Source organism: Heterocephalus glaber, unplaced genomic scaffold, assembly GCF_053883595.1.
Source record: "Heterocephalus glaber isolate CG9 unplaced genomic scaffold, H.glaber_assembly_v1.0 deba00001729, whole genome shotgun sequence".
In the NCBI taxonomy this organism is placed as follows: domain Eukaryota; kingdom Metazoa; phylum Chordata; class Mammalia; order Rodentia; family Bathyergidae; genus Heterocephalus; species Heterocephalus glaber.
The window spans coordinates 11,591,064-11,608,622 of record NW_028258440.1 but is presented as its reverse complement, the minus strand read 5'-3'; the positions used below and the strand labels follow the sequence as shown (position 1 = coordinate 11,608,622).

The window sequence follows — 17,559 nt, the reverse complement described above, 5'->3', positions numbered from 1 at the left end:
TGCCATTACTGACAATTTGCTCATAACGGGGCTTCATTTCCACAGTGTTCATTAATTGAATTTTCATAAGTGTTGGAGAGAAAACCCAGGACAAGAATGAGGTTCATAGACCTATTTATAATGTTCAGAATTCCTGTTTATAGCACTGCAGTGATTTATAAAGCTAAGAGAAATTAAGTTAAAACGTTGAACTAAGTATGAATAACTTACTTGATAAAGGCATTTGTTATTCTTGCTGCCCATTTTCACACTGCACCCCAGAACACATAGGGGACTATTATAAAGCTTGGATATAACCACTCTGTTATACTCTTTTGTAGGAATTTCTATGGGTTTTTTTTTTTTGCAGTCATTTTCAAACTTTGTTGATACTTTAGGGCTTTTAATGCTGTGATTTCGTATAATTTTCACAATTGGTTCTCTTTGGAAATTGGTTCAAATCCAGTCTTTCCAGCAGATTTAGATTCAAGCAACATTTATTGAGCTGTTCACTGTATATTTTCTTATTTTCAGTGATAATATTTTCGGATATTATGTGCTATGCATATTGCTAACAAATACTTTACATTTTCATTATCGCAGCAAGACTTTGAGGAAGGTATAATTTGTATCCTCTATTTTAAAAATTAGAAAAAGTCTTTGAAGCACAGTGTGGTTAAGTAACTTTCCCAAGATTGCTCAGCTAATAGGAGGAGAAATTTGGACCTCCACAGTCTGTCTGCTGCTGTGCTTCTAATAACTATAATGTAATGTGGGTCTTTCAGTAGTATAAATGAAAAAAGAAGCTACAAAGAAGCTGTCACAATCATAATTTTCTTGTGTTGTATGACATTCTCATATAGGTCAAGTTTATGTATGTTATAATTGTTATCCTGTCAGCTGCTTCTACAGTGTCTTTGTTTTAAACTCAAAGATAGTGATATAATTTAACCTATTTATATTTTTTATGCAGACTTGTAAAAAAGGCAAAAAGGGCCCAGGAGAAAAAAGCAAAGGTGGAAATGGAGGAGGGAAACCCCCTTCTGGTCCAAACCGAATGAATGGTCATCACCAACAGAATGGAGTGGAAAACATGATGTTATTTGAAGTTGTTAAAATGGGCAAGAGTGCTATGCAGGTAATATTTATGGAGTTGCTCCCAGTTGTGTATTTTAAACTTTAAGTATAGCCCTGATATTTCTTACTGTGTTGTAAAAAGCATATTAATTATTACAAAATATACTACTTACAAACTACTCAGAACTCTAGGAATGTGTCTATTCTAATATAAGATCTTTAAGCTGTACTTTGTCATTTTCTGCTGCTTTATTTTATCTTGATGGCTTAAGATAAAAATTGTTTGGTTTAAAAATATGCTAATTTAAACCCTGGCTATGAGTTTTCAGTTTACCCTGAATTTATATAGCTGCTAGTAAAATATGAAGTCCTTTGCCCATGTAGAATTCTTGGAATTCTACCTACTTTTTTGTTGTTGTTGTTGTTGGTACCGGGGATCAAACTCTTGGGTCTTGCGCTTTTGAGGCAGGCGGTGGAACCACTGAGCTAGATCCCTGGCCCTCTACCTACTTTTGTGAGTTGAATTATTTTTAGTCACTGTTGTCTATTAATGTGTTTATACTTGTGCTATTTTTGTAGCAGAAGAGTAAAACTTTGGATGCACATCTATGTCAAATTATCCTAATTGTGTTTCTTCTGCATTATTTTATGCAAATAGATGTACTTAGGCTTTACATAGCCAAATCCATAAGGTTTAAAAAGTTTATTAACTGCTGTACTACAGGAATAAATCTATCCCTCCTTCTCTCCCTCTCCCCCTCTCCCCCTCCCTCTCCCTCTCTCCCCCCTCTCCCCTCTCCCCTCTCCCCTCTCCCCTCTCCCCCTCTCCCCCTCTCCCCCTCTCCCCCTCTCCCCCTCTCCCCCTCTCCCGCTCTCCCGCTCTCCCCCTTTCTCTCTCTTTCTCTCTCAACGGACTCTCTAATATGATGTTCAGACTGATCATGAATTCCTGGGGTCAAGCGATCTTCCCACACTAGCCTTCCTTATAACTGGGACTATAGGCATGCATCACAGTGCCCAACTTGGAACATACTATTTTTTGGAGATGGGGCCTCACTATGTTGCCTAAGCTGATCTTGAATTTGTGGGCTCAAGTGATTTTTCTTGCCTCAGCCTCCCAAATAATTAGGACTATGGGTGTGTGCTACTGTATCTGGCTTAAAGTTTTATTTAATCTGTAAAAACTATAGAGAATAGTTTTTCTTCATGGAATTAACTTTAGTCAGTAGATGCTAAAGAATAGTTTTTTTTGGTACCAGGGATCAAACTCAGGACCTTGTGCTTGTGAGGTGGGCACAGTGCCACTGTCCCTGGCCCAAGAATGGTTTTCTGACTAGTTATTTAGGCTTTTTGTTATTAGTAAATGAAATGCAAAATTTGTTTATAAAGATATAATTATTTACTTTTGTAAATAAAATATCAATGCAGAACAATTTCCTATGTAAAATCTAAAAAAAAATAGCTGTTTGAGCTTGCATCAGTTTTACAGAGCAAGGAATTTAATAGATGCCAAATTCATAGCATTCTAATTTACCTTAATTTATCTATCCACTAAAGTTTGCTTCTCTACAGTTGTGACGAGTGTCAACTTTCTCTGATTTAACTTTTTTAAATGATCATTTTGAGTACACATTTGGCTTTCTTTTGTTAATTTGGCTGTTTTGTTTGGAACCCAGGGCCTTGCGCGTGCACATTTGGCTTTAAAAAAAAATTATGTTTCTGTGCTCTGGTTTATTAAGTTATTCTCTGACTTCAAAAAATAACTTTCAGTCTGGGCATTTAGCTCAGTGGCACCATGCGTACCTCAAAGTGTAAAGCAAGGTCATGAGTTCCATCCCTGGTACTGTAAAACAAAACAAAACAAAACAACAAAAAAACCACTTCCTCTCTCAGGTTTCCCTTTTGAATTAATTTTATCAAAAGGATATATTCTCTCAGTTACCTAGCGGTCTATTTCATTACTTTCATTTTTATTTTCCCTGTAATATTTTATTCTAAGTATTATTATTATTATTATTGTTATTATTATTATTATTATTATTATTTTTGCTACCAGGGATCAAACTCGGGACCTTGCACTTGCCAAGGAGGCACTGTGCCACTGAGCTAAATCCCTGGCCCGTATTCTAAGTATTAAAATCCATTAATCTTTTTTTCTGTTATCTTTTTTAACATCCATTTCATGGTTTATTTGGGCTGCTGTTAATAAAATAGCATAAACTGGATGGCATATAAATAACAAACAATTTTTCAGTCCTGGAGATTAAGAAGTCCAGGATCAAGATGCTGGCAGGTTTCAGGGTCTGGTGAGAGTCTGCTTTCGTGGTTCATAGATGGCCTCCTTTCACTGTGCCCTTGCATGGTGGAAGGTGCTAGGTCTGGGGTCTCTTTGAGCACTAATTCCACTCATAAGTGCTTTGCCCTCATGACCTAATCATCTTTCAAAAGCTCCACTTCTTTTTTTTTTTTGGTACTGGGGATCGAACTCAGGACCTTGTACTTGCGAGGCAGGCGCCTGAACCACTGAGCTAAATCCCAGGCCCTTTCCACTTCTTATATTAGCATATTGATGTTTAAGGTTTAACATATTAAGTCGTGTGTGTGTGTGTGTGTGTGTGTGTGTGTGTAATACAACTACCAGAAATTTCAACTTACAGCCACAGCTAATTAGGCTATCTTTTTCTAGTCTATAGGAGTTTTGTTGAAATTTCTGGCTCATGAAAAATTTTAATAGAATATAGTGAAGATTTAGCTTTGTATTTCTTAATCATATATCTGTTTAAAGAATGAACATTTTCATATTTTTGTGTTGCTTTTAGTTCTACATTAAGATTGTACATCTATACCATTCATTTTTCTGCTTCTAAATCTGTTTGTACCTTACAAAAGAGTGCCTATAGTATTTCTCCATTGACTTTCCTGAATCTTTACTTCCAGTTCTTTATGTATATTCCCACTTGTGCTACATTTGTGAGACCAGATTGGATCCCAGGGAGTCCTCTATTTAGAAACAGAGTTTTTCCTTATTCAAAAATTCTAGCCCAGATTTTCTTGTAGCATAGTTTTTGGTCTCCAGCCACTGTGTGTGCTCTGCCCTCAGGTTATTCTTTTTGTTTTTCTAGATGCCTGGGATAGTTCCCTTTTCTGCCTTCCCATATCAAATAGGACCAATTGAATGAGGTGTCACTCTTCTTTTGAAACGCATTCCCAGACACTTATCTCTTCTTTTTGGAAGTCTTTTTTGTTTTTAAAATTTTTGGGAAAGTCTTGTTTACTGTCTTATTCCATTATAATACTAACTGTATCATATTATGATTATATGTCTGGCTTTGCTTCTACATTATTAATTAATTTCTTGATTGGGAGCTGTGTTGTGTGGGTATTTTTCCCCCTGTCTCCAGAGATATACCTATTAGTAATTATAAATGAGAATGACTAAGAGATTGGCTTTTGGCCTAAAAATAGTTCTTACATTTTAAGAAAGTAGAGACCATGTATATGGCCCCTAATTTTATTAGCTACATGTTGAATTTTATTTAGTATACTATGTGAATGTTAAAATTTTAACCATTTTAGTGTGACAGCATACATTTTTTATTATAGTGGACTTGTATTCTTAATGTAATTTTACTTGATCTTCATGAATTACTTTTTAATGAGATGGGATGGTCTCTTGTAAGGTTTCATCAAATATTTTTGTGTTGTTATTGATGAGAGTAGCCTTTATTCTTTTTTTTCTTTGTTCTTAATGTTTTGGTATATAACAAAGTGTCTCAAGTTTAGTGATGTGAAATAAGCACCATTTTATTTGACTTAATGATTCTTTGGGTCTAGAATTCAGACAGAACTAACTAGGAATTACTTGTCTCTGCTCTGTCATGGCTGGGGCCCTAGTTGGGATAGATGGACTGCCTCTAAGTAACATTGTTAGTGATCATAATTACCTGGAAGTTCTTCACTCATGGTTGGTACATAGTGTATAATAAATGAAAGATTTAGCTCAGCCAGAACTACTTGGAGTACCTACAAATGGCCTTTCCATGGCCCTAGACTTTTTACATTATAGCTTTTGGGTTTGGAGATACTGTATTGAGGGGTAATGTCCAGTTTGCTAATGGTCCAAGGGGTAATGTGGATGCCTCTATCACAGTCTCATAATATACTCTTTTGCTATTTTTTTCCCTGTTTCACATTAAACGAAAACTTGAAGCACATTTCTTTTGTAAATTGTATTGGTTAACATATACTAACTCTTGTAAAATACAGGAAACGATTCGATTGTAGAAATTATGTTAGTCAGCTTTCCCTTACTATAACAAACATCTGAGATAATCAGCTTATAATTTGGAAAGGTTTATTTTTATGGCTTGGAGCTTCAGAAGTTTCAGTCTATACAGTACTCATTTGCCCCTGTTGCCTTTGGGCCTGTGGTGTTATAGCATATCATGGAGGGGAATCTGTGATGGAATAGGCTGCTTACCTCATGGCACCTGGGATCGATAGAGACTGGTGACACAGTATCTATCCCCTTTGAGGGTTTGTAACCAACAACCTAAAACCTCCCACTAGTTCCCACCTCTTAAAGTTTACACCACCTTCAGCATCAAGCTGAGGACTAAGCCTTCAATTAATTCATGGATCTTTGGGGGATATTCCAGGTCCAGACTATAGCACCAGTAATTTTTAAAGAGTGAATCTGGCAGTTTTTAGTATATTTGTGGAATTGTGCAGCTGCCATCACCATCTAATTTTAGAAGAATTTCAATATCCCAGAAAGAAACCTCATATCTATTAGCAGTCACTTCCCCTCCCCAGGGTAGGCCACCACTGACCTATTTCCTCTATTTTTTGTCTATTCTGAATATTTCATATACTTGGGTCATGGAATTTATGATTCTGTACGAGTGGTTTCTTTTGATTTCTTTCTTTTTTTTTTTTCTTTTGGTACTAGGGATCGAACTCAGGACCTTGCTTGTGCTTGTGAGGCAGGTGTTGCAATCACTGAGCTAAATCCCCGGCCCCAAGGGTTTTTTTCCCCCCCTTTTTCTTTTTTTCGGTACAGGGAATTGAACTCAGGACCTTGCACTTGTGAGGCAGTCACGGTGCCACTGAGCTAAATCCCTGGCCCTCTTTTGATTTCACATAATGCTATCAAGGTTCATTCATGCTGTGGAATGTATTATAACTTAATTCCCCTTGGTCAAACTACTATATGTACAGATATAGCACTTTTTTTTTTTTTTCCAGAACCAGGGATCAAACTCAGGACCTCTTGCTTGGGAGGCAGGCACAGCATTACTGAGCTAAATCCTTGGCACCGGATATAGCACATTTTGTTTATTCATTTGTCCCTTGATGCACATTTGTGGTGTTGTCACTTTTTAGCTATTTTGAATAATGCTGTACAGTGTTTGTTTAAACATAAGTTTTCATTTCTCTTGTGTAATAAATGCCTGGGAATCATATGATAACTATATTTAACTTTTTGAGGAGTTGCCAAACATTTTCCAAAGTGGTTACACCATTTTACATTCCCACCATCAGTATTTTGAGTGTTCCATTTATCCACATATTCCGTAATGCTTGTTATTGTCTTTATTTTTCTATTATAGCCATTTTAATGTATGTAGAGTGGTCTCTCATTGTGGTTTTGATTTGCATTTCTTTGATGTCTGTTGTTGTTGTGAACCTTTTCATGTGTTTATTGGCCATTTATGTACTGCTTTTATAGAACTGTCTATTCTGATTCTTTGCCTATATTTTTAATTTTCAGTTGGGTGGTTTAGCTTTTTGATCTGTGAACAAATCCCAGATATATGATTTACAAACAATTTATCCTGTTCTTTGGATTATCTTTTCATTTTCTTGATGGGATCCTTTGAAATGCAAAGGGCTTTAATTTTGAATATGGTGAATTAATTTTTTTCTTTTGTTGCTTTTGCTTTTGGTCTAGTATCCTAAGAAGGCTTTGTCAAACACAAGATTATGAAGGTTTAATTATATGTTTTTTCTTAAAAATTTTACAATTTTAGATTTTACATTTAGGTCTTGTTTCATTTTAGTTAAATATTGTGTGTACTGTGTGAGATAGGGTCCAACTTCATTCTTTCTTTTGCATGAGGATATGCAATTGTCCCAGGAGCATTTATTGAAAAGACTGTTTGTTCTCTGTTGAATTATTTTGGCATCCTTGTTGAAAATTAGCCTGTACTTATGCCAGTATTACATTGTCTTGATTACTGTAGCATTGTAGTAAGTTTTAAAATCATGATAAGTGGGTCTTTCAGATTTCTCCTTTTTTAAAGTTTCATTTAGCTATTCAGGATCCCTTACATTATCATAATAATTTTAGGATCATCTCTTTTAATTGTAAATAAGCCAGCTGGGATTTTGATAGTAATTACACAAAATCTGTATATCAGTTCAAGAGTATTGTTGTCTAAAAATATTAAGTGTCCAGATCCATGAACTACTTCTTTTATTTAGTCTTTAATTCACCTTTCTTACTTATATAGGATTAATGCTCACTGTTGAAAAATACTGTTATTTTGTTTGTATTTTTTTCATTGACCCAGGCATTTACTCTTTAAAAAATTTTAATTCTATTGCAATATTAATATTTATTCATTTTATTGTACTTCTTATTAAAGTCCATAAAGTATATATCAATAGTTTTCAGTGTGATACTTCAGCATATCCATGCCATGCAAGATAATCAAATCCAGCCTCCTTTTAACTACTCTTTTCTACCTCCACCCTTCCCAACCTCCAGTAAATCACTATTCTACATTTAGATCCACTTTTAAAATATTTAATACAGTATCTTAGCCCAAAGGAAATATAGGTATGACTTTTAGTACTTTCTAGAATATTTTTGAAGACATTAATGATTATGCTTTAGAGAATTGAGTACCATGCCTAAGATTATTTTAATGTAAAATAAATAGAAGATTGTCATTTTATGCTATGAGGCAAAATGTTTTCTGAATTTGATTCTAGTTTATTGTTAAAATTGAACTTTGAACATCATTCTACAAATATGTTTATTAGTTCAAGGTAATGTGATAGTACATACAATGTTTAGGTTTATATCTTTCATTAGTCTTAATTGATTCTTAGAACATTAGAAGACGCTAATGATTTCTTTAAAAAATTTTTCCCCTCTACTGTAGTCGGTGGTAGATGATTGGATAGAAGCATACAAACATGACCGAGATATAGCACTTCTTGACCTTATCAACTTTTTTATTCAGTGTTCAGGCTGTAAAGGTAAGATGTATTTATTTTGGAAGTAGAAGGTCTTAAATAGTCATTTCTCTTTGTTTCTCCTAAGGAGGGAGGTGTTAGCTCTTTATAAGGAAAATAATGTCAAGGTAGTGAATTATTTTCATTATAGCCATCAAAATGCATGAGGAAAAAAGTGAAGAACAAAGAGAGAATGCCTATTGACAAAATCATACTTGTGTGAAATTTATCTAAAAACTTGAGAATTTATAATTGCTGTTATTTTTATTAGATATATTTCCCACTTTCAGCATCTGGTTTTAGGAAAAAAAGAAATTGATTAAGAAGAGAGGAGGAACGTTATGAAGAAATAGATTTAAATGGCAGGGAATTGTAAAGTGTAGGAAATTAGAAAGTGCCATGAATAACAGTAAATAAGAATGTAGTTCAGTTACAGAAATTTGCTAGGTATTTTTCTAAAAGGTGGAAAAATATGTGCTTGTTAGTGGGGTCTTTAAAGTGTTTTTACTAAGATTTTGAAGTAGGAGTGGGGAAAGTACATAATACAGTAATTTCTTCCCTAGGACAATAATATTTAGGACAGGCATTTGGCAGTGGGACAGAATTAGGTAAATGTAAATGTAAATGAGTAAATGAGTCAGTCAAGATCATTGGTATGTTCTGATATATCATGTGTCTCTTAATACTTATAGCTCATCCTTGAAATTCTAGAGGATGACCAGGCAAATACAGTTTAGGGAGTTTTCAGGAGTATTAGTTTTAATGAAAACTATACCAAAAATTTGGCCATTAGAAATTGGGAGAGAAGGTTTATTAAAATAGAATTGAGATGCTAGAAAATGACTTATTTAAAACTTTTTTAAGAATTATAAGGTAGAGTTTAATTCTTAATAATCCTAAAATCCTTGCAGTGGGCTGTAAATGATGTAAGTAGTACTGTAAACAGGATAAATGTAAGTAGTAAGTTGTAGGTCACACCCATCCAGGAGCCTGTAATCCAGTTGAATATTAAAAATAAAGAACAAGAAGGTGACAAAAGAAAATAAACTATTAAAAGTAGTATAAAGTATGGCAAAGTTTTGAAGAGATAACATATGATTATAGATCAAAATCAAAAACCCTTCTCAAGATTTTGAGAATTATTTCTTTAGCCAGAGAATAATTGAACTTTCTTCTGAATTCATCAAGATATTTTTAACAATCATTTGATTTTTTAAGGTTGTGGTAAGTAAGGACTCTTCTCGGGTACCATTAGAATTGATCTTACCCAGAGGTGGCAGCATGATGTAGGTAAATAATCTTGGACAAATTATGTAGTTTCTAGCTCCTTTCACTTTGCCAATTGGACGTAAATTTTTATTGGTCATTCAAGTGACAAAGAAAATATCTTTTTAAAACTTGAGCAAACAATGTTTTGTCTTGTAACCTGTCAGAGGAAGAAGATTGAAGAAAAAATTATGTAATTTTTCTTAGCTTTAGTGTCCTCATCTGTGATCATAGCTTTACACCTGTGTATGTATGTATACAAACACTTGCACACAAATATATGCATCAAACAAAATGTACCTCTGGCCAATTGAAAATCTATTCTACATTTAGTTCTTATAACTCTTCTGTACCAGTGCATTATTTGTTGTTACATTTATGGTACTTGTAGGGATGTTTTTTAAGTAACTACACAGTCCACCAATAAAAATACATTCTTTTGAAAATCCAGTGTTTTCATTTAGATCCCTCTCCTTTTGCCAGTGGAAGTTCAGGTACATCTTCTTGCATTATCTCCTAACATAACTTTTCCCTAGAAATCCCTTTTTTAATGTTTGATCTTTGCTTGGCTATTTATACTACTTATAATGTCTGCCCCTCCTTCTTATTCTTTCATGACTCTAATAAATAGTTCTCTCTTTTTTCCTGAAATAGTTCTTAATTCTGGACTTTACAGCCCCTCTCCCAATCTGAGGTTAGCATTTCTTCACATTACCATTCTTCAGGGCACTTACAGTGTGTATCCTTTAATAGTTTATTTTCTTTTTGTCTCTTTCTTGTTTTTTAACACTTAGATTATAGGCTCCCATATGAGCAAGACCTACAACTTACTTAGATGATTTAAAGCCTGTTGTGAGGATGTTAGGATTAGTTGTTTACACATAGTAGTGCTTAATAAAGAAACCTAGCTAAAAAGAACTGTATTACCTTTTTCCCTGTCAACTTCACATTCATTTTCAAGGGTGTGTTTGTGTGACAGTACTGGGGACGGAACCTAGGGCCTTCTGCGTACCAGACAATCATTCTACTACTGAGCTACAAACCCAGGCCTCAGGAATTTAAATGTTACCCTGGATGCTGCCTCACCCTTGATAACATATGGTTTATGTAAAAAAGGCAAAGCTGGGTAGAGGCAACCTTCCATATGCCCCATCTGTGGGTATTTAAAATACATATTAGAAAAAAAATTATGTACTGAACGTGTACAGATTTTCTCTTGTCATTATTCCAAGACAATACAGTATAACTATTTAACATTTACATTTTATTGGATGAAGTATGGAACTGTTCTCTTGTACATGTTGATAGTAGCATTTGTTGGTGCTTTATGCATTTCGGTATTGTCTTACTTTTCTTGTTGATGAGACAAAATATCTAACACCCAAAGTTAAAGCATGAAAAGTTTATTTAGCTCACAATTTGTAGAGGTTTCAGTTCATAGTTGGCTAGCTCCAAAGCAGAGTAGCATGGCAGAGTGGCATTCCATAGGAGAAACAGTTCATGGCAGGCAGAAGGCAGTGAGCAGCAAGCAATAAATGGCAATAGCAACTTCTTTCTATGACTATATTTTAATCTAGGCTACCCACCCTTAGGGTGGATAGCACTCACACCTAGAACGGTACAAAACAATCAGTGGACTAATTTAGTAATTACACAACTTTAATCGCAGTAACACACTCTCTAGATCCTGCCACCTTAGAAAAAGCCCAACCTGTGACTGCCTGAGCCTTTGAGGGGCTATCTAGATGTAAGCTATAACATTCTGCCCCTGGCCCTTCAGAGACTCATGCATATCCCTTTATGCAAAAGTGATTTAGTCCATCTCTAAGAGTTGCCAAAGTCATAACACTTTTAACATTGTTGAAAAGTCTAAGTTCAACATCTCCTCTGAGGATTAAGGCAAACTTAGCAGCTAGCCCCTGAAATGAAAAAATTAAACAGTTCCAACATACAATGACACAACATAGACATTTCCATTCCAAAAGGTACAAAGAGGGGAACAGAAAGAAATGAAAACAAAGCAAGTCCAAAATCCATCAGGGTAAACATTAAATTCTGTATTTCCATGTCCAACATCCCTGGAAATCTATGGCAAGTTGTGAATTCCAAAGGGCTTGGGTGGCTCTGCCCCTAGGGGACTGTGGTTGGTTGTAGCTTCCCAGGGCTTCTCTCTTGGGCTGACTCTGCTCCCTTCTTAAAGTTTTCCTCAGACGATCCATGTTCCTGCCTTCTCCAAACTTCCAGGATCTCCACTGTACTGTTGGCTTCCCACTCATAGCTTCACACATTGCTCTCTTAGGGGCAGGCTACCTGGCCTCCCGGACCTTCTTCTGAAATCTGGGTGGAAGTCTTCTTGACCCCACACCTCTTTTTTTTTTTTGGTGCCAGGGATCGAACTTGGGACCTTGTGCTTTCAGGGCAGGTGGTGGAACCACTGAGCTAAATCTCCAGCCTGACACCTCTTACTTTCTGCTTGCACCTAGAACCGTCATCACATGGATGTTGTCAAGGACTGCTGCCAGCTGGAGCAGTAGCCAGGATTCTTTCTCTTTTGACTGTAGGGGTCGAGTGCCTGGCTCGCTGAGTATTCTAAACCCAATCCCAGGAAACATTCTCTAGGCCACTGCTATTCTGGAACCTAGTGCTCTGGGGCTTTCTTCTCAAAGCAAATTCTTTCACCTTTGTAATCTTGAGGCTGCAAAGGCTGGAATCTTGCTGCTTTTTTTGGTGTCCTCAGGCCGTCTTTTTCATTGTCCTGTTCTTTCTCCATAGTCAAATTCTCCTTTACTTTGTAGTCCAAAGCTTTACTGGAGCTTCCTGGACAAACTCACAACTTTTAAAATCATTCTGCGGGGCTCTTTACTCTTGATTCTCAACGTAAATCTGGCTTAAAGCCCCTAGCATTAATCATGCCACTGCCTCAACTTTAGACTGCCTTGAAATTTGTTCTTCCAGATTAGTCTACAGTCATTAGTTTCAGTCTCAGGAAAAATCTCTGGATAAGAGTAAAATGCAGACAAACTTTCTGCTAAAGCATAGTGTCCATCATCTGAAGCCCAACAGCCAGTACAGTCCTTCTTCCCAGCAGAAACCTGAGTGTGATCTTTACTTACAGCATTTATTTCAGCATTCTGGTTTTCTGAGCTCTGATCTGAATCTCCCATCAAGTAAAGCTTAAGGCATTCCAGGGCTGCTGCTTCAGCCAGCATCTCCAAACCTTTCCAAACTGTTCCCACAAGCTAGTATCAAAGGCTCCTGAACCACATGGTCAGGTGTGATTACAACAATGACCCAACCTCTGGTACCAAATTCTGTCATGGTTAACTTTTCTCATTGATGAGACAAAATATCCAATGCCTATAGTTAAAGGAGAAAAGGTTTATTTAGCTCACAATTTCCCTTTTCTTTTTTTGTTTTTTTTTGTTTTTTTTTTGGTACCAGGGATTGAACTCGGGACCTTGCGCTTACAAGGCAGGTGCCGGAACCACTGAGCTAAATCACCAGCTTTAGCTCCCAATTTGTAGAGGCTTCAGTTCATAATTGGCTAGCTCCAAAGTAGGATTGCATGGCAGAATGGCATTGCAGAGGAGAAACAGTTCATGGTAGGCAAAAGGCAGCAAGCTACAAGCAACAGGTGGCAATAGCAGCTGCTTTCTGTCACTTTATATTTTATCTAGGCAACTCACTCTTAGGGCAAGTAGCACTCACACCCAGAATTATGCCAGTCCAATCATTGGACTAATTTAGTAATCATACACCCTTAATCCCAGCATCACACATTCTAGATCCAGCCACCTCTGAAAAAGCCCTACCTATGACTGCATCAGGCTTTGAGGGTACATCTAGATACAGTGCATAACAAGTATCATTATAAACAGAATGAGGAAGAATGCCTTTATTGTGTGACCATACACCTCTTAAAGTTAGAAGCTGACTTAGAAATTCTTTTTTTTCATTATACTGTGTATTAATTTCTGACACTTGGAAATTTCAGGAGTTGTCACAGCGGAAATGTTTAGGCATATGCAGAACTCTGAGATAATTCGAAAAATGACTGAAGAATTTGATGAGGTAAATTCTTATCCTGAATGTTTTGATAATTTTATATACATGTTGATCTTAACTTACACTTTAATTTTTTGATCTTGATTTATTCTTGAAAATATAAATTTTAAGTATGTAAACTTTGGTACTAATCAAAAGATCTTTGTGTGACCTTGAGCAAGTTGCCATGGGATTGGTTTCATCTGTAAAAGGTTAATAGTTTAATAGTTTAATAGGTTAATAGTTTTCTTATAAAGTTAGGAGAAATATGTGAAAATGGTTTACTATTTTCTTAATTCCTGGCACATAGCAACAACTCAATAAATATTAACTATTTTATTGTAATAAATTTAATATTCAAGGAACATTAATTAGAACATCCCAGAATATTGGGAAGATTTGGGCAGTATTTTAGGAACCAGGTAGCTTAGTTAAAAGAAATATTTATTTTTATATATACATATATCTTTTTATTGTTTAAAAAGTCCTTTGTGTTGCAGTTTTGAATGGTAAGAGCAATAATGGAAATACTAGTTTAGAATTCACCTGAATATCTCAGTGAATGCTTTGAAATATTGTTACCAATAAGTATGTTTTTATAGATTTACTAGACTATGAGCTTTTTCAGGGCAGGGATTTTTATTTGTTTTTTTCACAGTAGTGTTGCAACACTAGCAGTTATGCTTCCAAAACCTTTCACTGTGAATTTTCAAGTAGTACATCCTGTCTCACTTGGGTTTCATATGGTCATTTTTTTTCCTTGCTCTGTAACGAAGGAGTTTTCAACTCATTCTAAAAGATACATGAGTTAATAAAATGGCTTTGATGATTACTAATTGCTATTAATCGGTCCCCAAGTAGTTGAGCGGTAATTATGCATAATGGTATTTTTTAACCTTTTAATATTAAATGTTTTAGTAAGAACCTTCTCAGGGGAAACAAGTATTCGAAATAATCATTTTAAAATACTATTTGAAAATCTCAGCAAAGTTGCTAACAAAAATTAAGGTGATATATTTCAGTGTAGTCAATAAATGTGCTTATCAGAAAATGTGGGGTTTAGGATTGAAAAGCTCAGTGATCGTATTCATACTTAGCATATGTAAAACCCTGGATTTATTCCCTAGGGTCCCCCCCTCCTCCTTTGAACCTTTTTGCGGAATATATTAGGACCTTATTCTCAGACACAGTTCAATTTACAAATGACATGAATTAAAATTTTAAAAATTTACTTGTGACAGAAATAGTTAAAACTTTACTGAACAACTGATAAAATATCCTTAGGTGACTTTTGTCAGACCATGACTTGAAAATTATAGTACTGGTCTTGCTTTTTTAAAGGGTGGATTTATTTGATTGATTGATTGTAGTGCTGGGGATCAAACCCAGGGTCTTGTGGATGCTAAGCGTGTACTCTACCACTGAGATACAGCCTCAGCCCTGCATTTCTTTTAAAATTAATGTGATTGTTGACTTAATGGTGTCATGAAGCTAATGAAAACATACACCAAACCATTTGTTGATTGATTCTGTTAGACTAGCTGAGAATATGATTTCAATATGTTGAATTACTTTAAAGATACTATTTTGGTTTACTTTTGTTTTAAAGAAATTTAATAAATATGTTTGTCTTTATCAGAAAAGTTTCACTTTGATGAGGGAAGATTTTAAAACATTAACTTCAAAAATTAGTGATGTATAATTTTATTAGTTAAAATGAATTTAGAATATTTAGTTTGGTTTTAAAAAAGCAAAAGTGTTCAAAGGTACCTCTACCTTTGTGTATTCTCTTGATTGCTTTGAGGATTCATTGGAGAAACATAAGATAAAGGAATCTAGTCATACTTTTTCCTAAGGTATATAAGAAAAGTGGAATCTTATGCCATGTATTTTAAACGAATTTGCTGTTTAACATTTTTGTTTTAGGATAGTGGAGATTATCCACTTACCATGGCTGGTCCTCAGTGGAAGAAGTTCAAATCCAGCTTTTGTGAATTCATTGGTGTATTAGTACGGCAATGTCAGTATAGTATCATATATGATGAGTACATGATGGATACAGTCATTTCACTTCTTACAGGATTATCTGACTCACAAGTCAGAGCATTTCGACATACAAGCACCTTGGCAGGTCAGTATTTTTGAGTATTTACTGTGTATTGCTTTTGGTTTGTGATGGAAAAAACATTCTCATGAAATGAGGAAGGAAATAATAGTGACATGAGTTGATTTTTTTCTTGTAGTAAACCTACTTAGTTATTCTGTCACAGCAAGGGAAAATTGGTTGATGGGGATATGTTGGGTTCTTGAAAGATGTTTTATCAAGGAAAATATCAATAGCAAATTTGGGTAGATTGTCACAATTTGGAGATGTAGTCTCGATGATCTTATTGTTTGCCACACACACACACACACACACACACACACACACACACACACACACACACACACACACACACACACACACACACACACACACACACACACACACACACACACACACACACACACACACACACACACACACACACACACGGCTTCATTCAGGCTTTCATGTTCTGGGTAACTTTAGGCCGGGTCAAATTCTTTGATCTTTAAATTTTAGTGAAAAGAGTTTTACACTTCATACGGATAATTCTAGAACAGTCAATTTTGGTTTCACATGTATAAAACTTTTGCTTTTCCATTGTGGTACAGGTAAAATTACTTATATACTGTTGTTGAATATGTGCTCCTTGACTTGAATTTGAATAAACAAGTTGGGCTTTTGCTTTTAAAAAATTCTATGCCTTAGTAATAATTTAGATTTCTGTCTTAAATTTTTCTCTGTTGGGTCTTTTTTTTCTTTAAAACATTTTCTCAAAGAATTGAAGCTTTTATTAAAGATACATCTCTTTAAGTATTTCAGTTTTCAAAAAAATAAAAGTTTTCTCCCGTGTTCTGTTTTTAGATTTGGAGTCACAAAATATGAATGTATTCTTGCCTTGTATAAGGTCACATTCAGTGAAATTTGATATAAAGCAGTCAAATTTGGTTTGATTACTGAGATAGCTAAATGACTTCCACATGAACTGAAATTTACTTAGGTGAATCATAATCTCTGAAAAAGATCATTGTAGGATATATAATACAGAACAGTGGGATTTAAGCTTAGTCTGATATCAGATTATGTTGTTTTGAATCCTGTTTTTTTAAATTTGAGGTGGTTTATTTATTTATTTATTTATTTTGGTACTAGGGATCGAACTTGGGACCTTGTGCTTGCAAGGCAGGTGCCGGAACCACTGAGCTAAATCCCCGGCCCCTATTTTTTTTAAATTTTACTGATACATTTTAGATATACATAATGATCACATTCATCATAGGGAATTTGTACCTGTACATGATATATCTTGATTCTTCTTTTTTCGCCAGTTCCCTCCCCTCCCTTCAATTCCTCTTCCCCTCCTTATTTACAAAGCTTTATTTCCATTTTTTCCTTCTGTTTCTTTTCCCTTCCTTCCTTTCCTCCTCGTCCCTCCCTTGTTCCCCTTCCCATTTACACATTTGCTTTCCACCTCTCATTATCTATCATACATTTTGGATCTTATTTACCCTTTTGGTTTCTCACACCAGAGAAAAAATACGATATTTGCGCATGTGTGTCTGATTTATTTCAGCTTAGAGTATGGTCTCCAGATACATCCATTTACCTAGAAATATCTTAAGTTTATCCTTCTTTATGGCAGAGTAGTACTCCATTGTATAAAAAACCATATCTTCTTTATCTGTTCATCTCTTGATGGGCATTTGGGCTGTTTCCAAGATTTTGCTACTACAAATTGCGTGCTATAAACATGTGCATGTATCGCTGTGGTATGATACTTTTAATTCTTTTGGGAAGATGCCAAAAAGGTGAATACCTGGATCAAATGGAACCTCTAGTTTTAGTTTTTTGAGGAATCTCCA

At 35.2% G+C, this 17,559-nt stretch overlaps 1 protein-coding gene and 1 non-coding gene across 10 annotated transcripts in view; both read left to right on the top strand.

The window, feature by feature from the left end:
* Window positions 1-17,559, top strand: part of Stag2 (STAG2 cohesin complex component) — a 135,287-nt gene that overhangs the window by 67,258 nt on the left and 50,470 nt on the right. For all 9 annotated transcript variants that reach the window (XM_087199769.1, XM_004860021.4, XM_087199772.1 and 6 more), the window contains 4 exons: window positions 953-1,117; window positions 8,229-8,325; window positions 13,562-13,638; window positions 15,538-15,742. In XM_087199769.1, the coding sequence (XP_087055895.1) occupies window positions 953-1,117; window positions 8,229-8,325; window positions 13,562-13,638; window positions 15,538-15,742 (544 nt within the window). The remainder of the gene's footprint in view (window positions 1-952; window positions 1,118-8,228; window positions 8,326-13,561; window positions 13,639-15,537; window positions 15,743-17,559) is intronic.
* On the top strand, window positions 9,622-9,745 carry LOC147821587 (small nucleolar RNA SNORA27). The gene has a single exon (XR_015446842.1). It is a non-coding gene; the product is annotated as a small nucleolar RNA SNORA27 (small nucleolar RNA).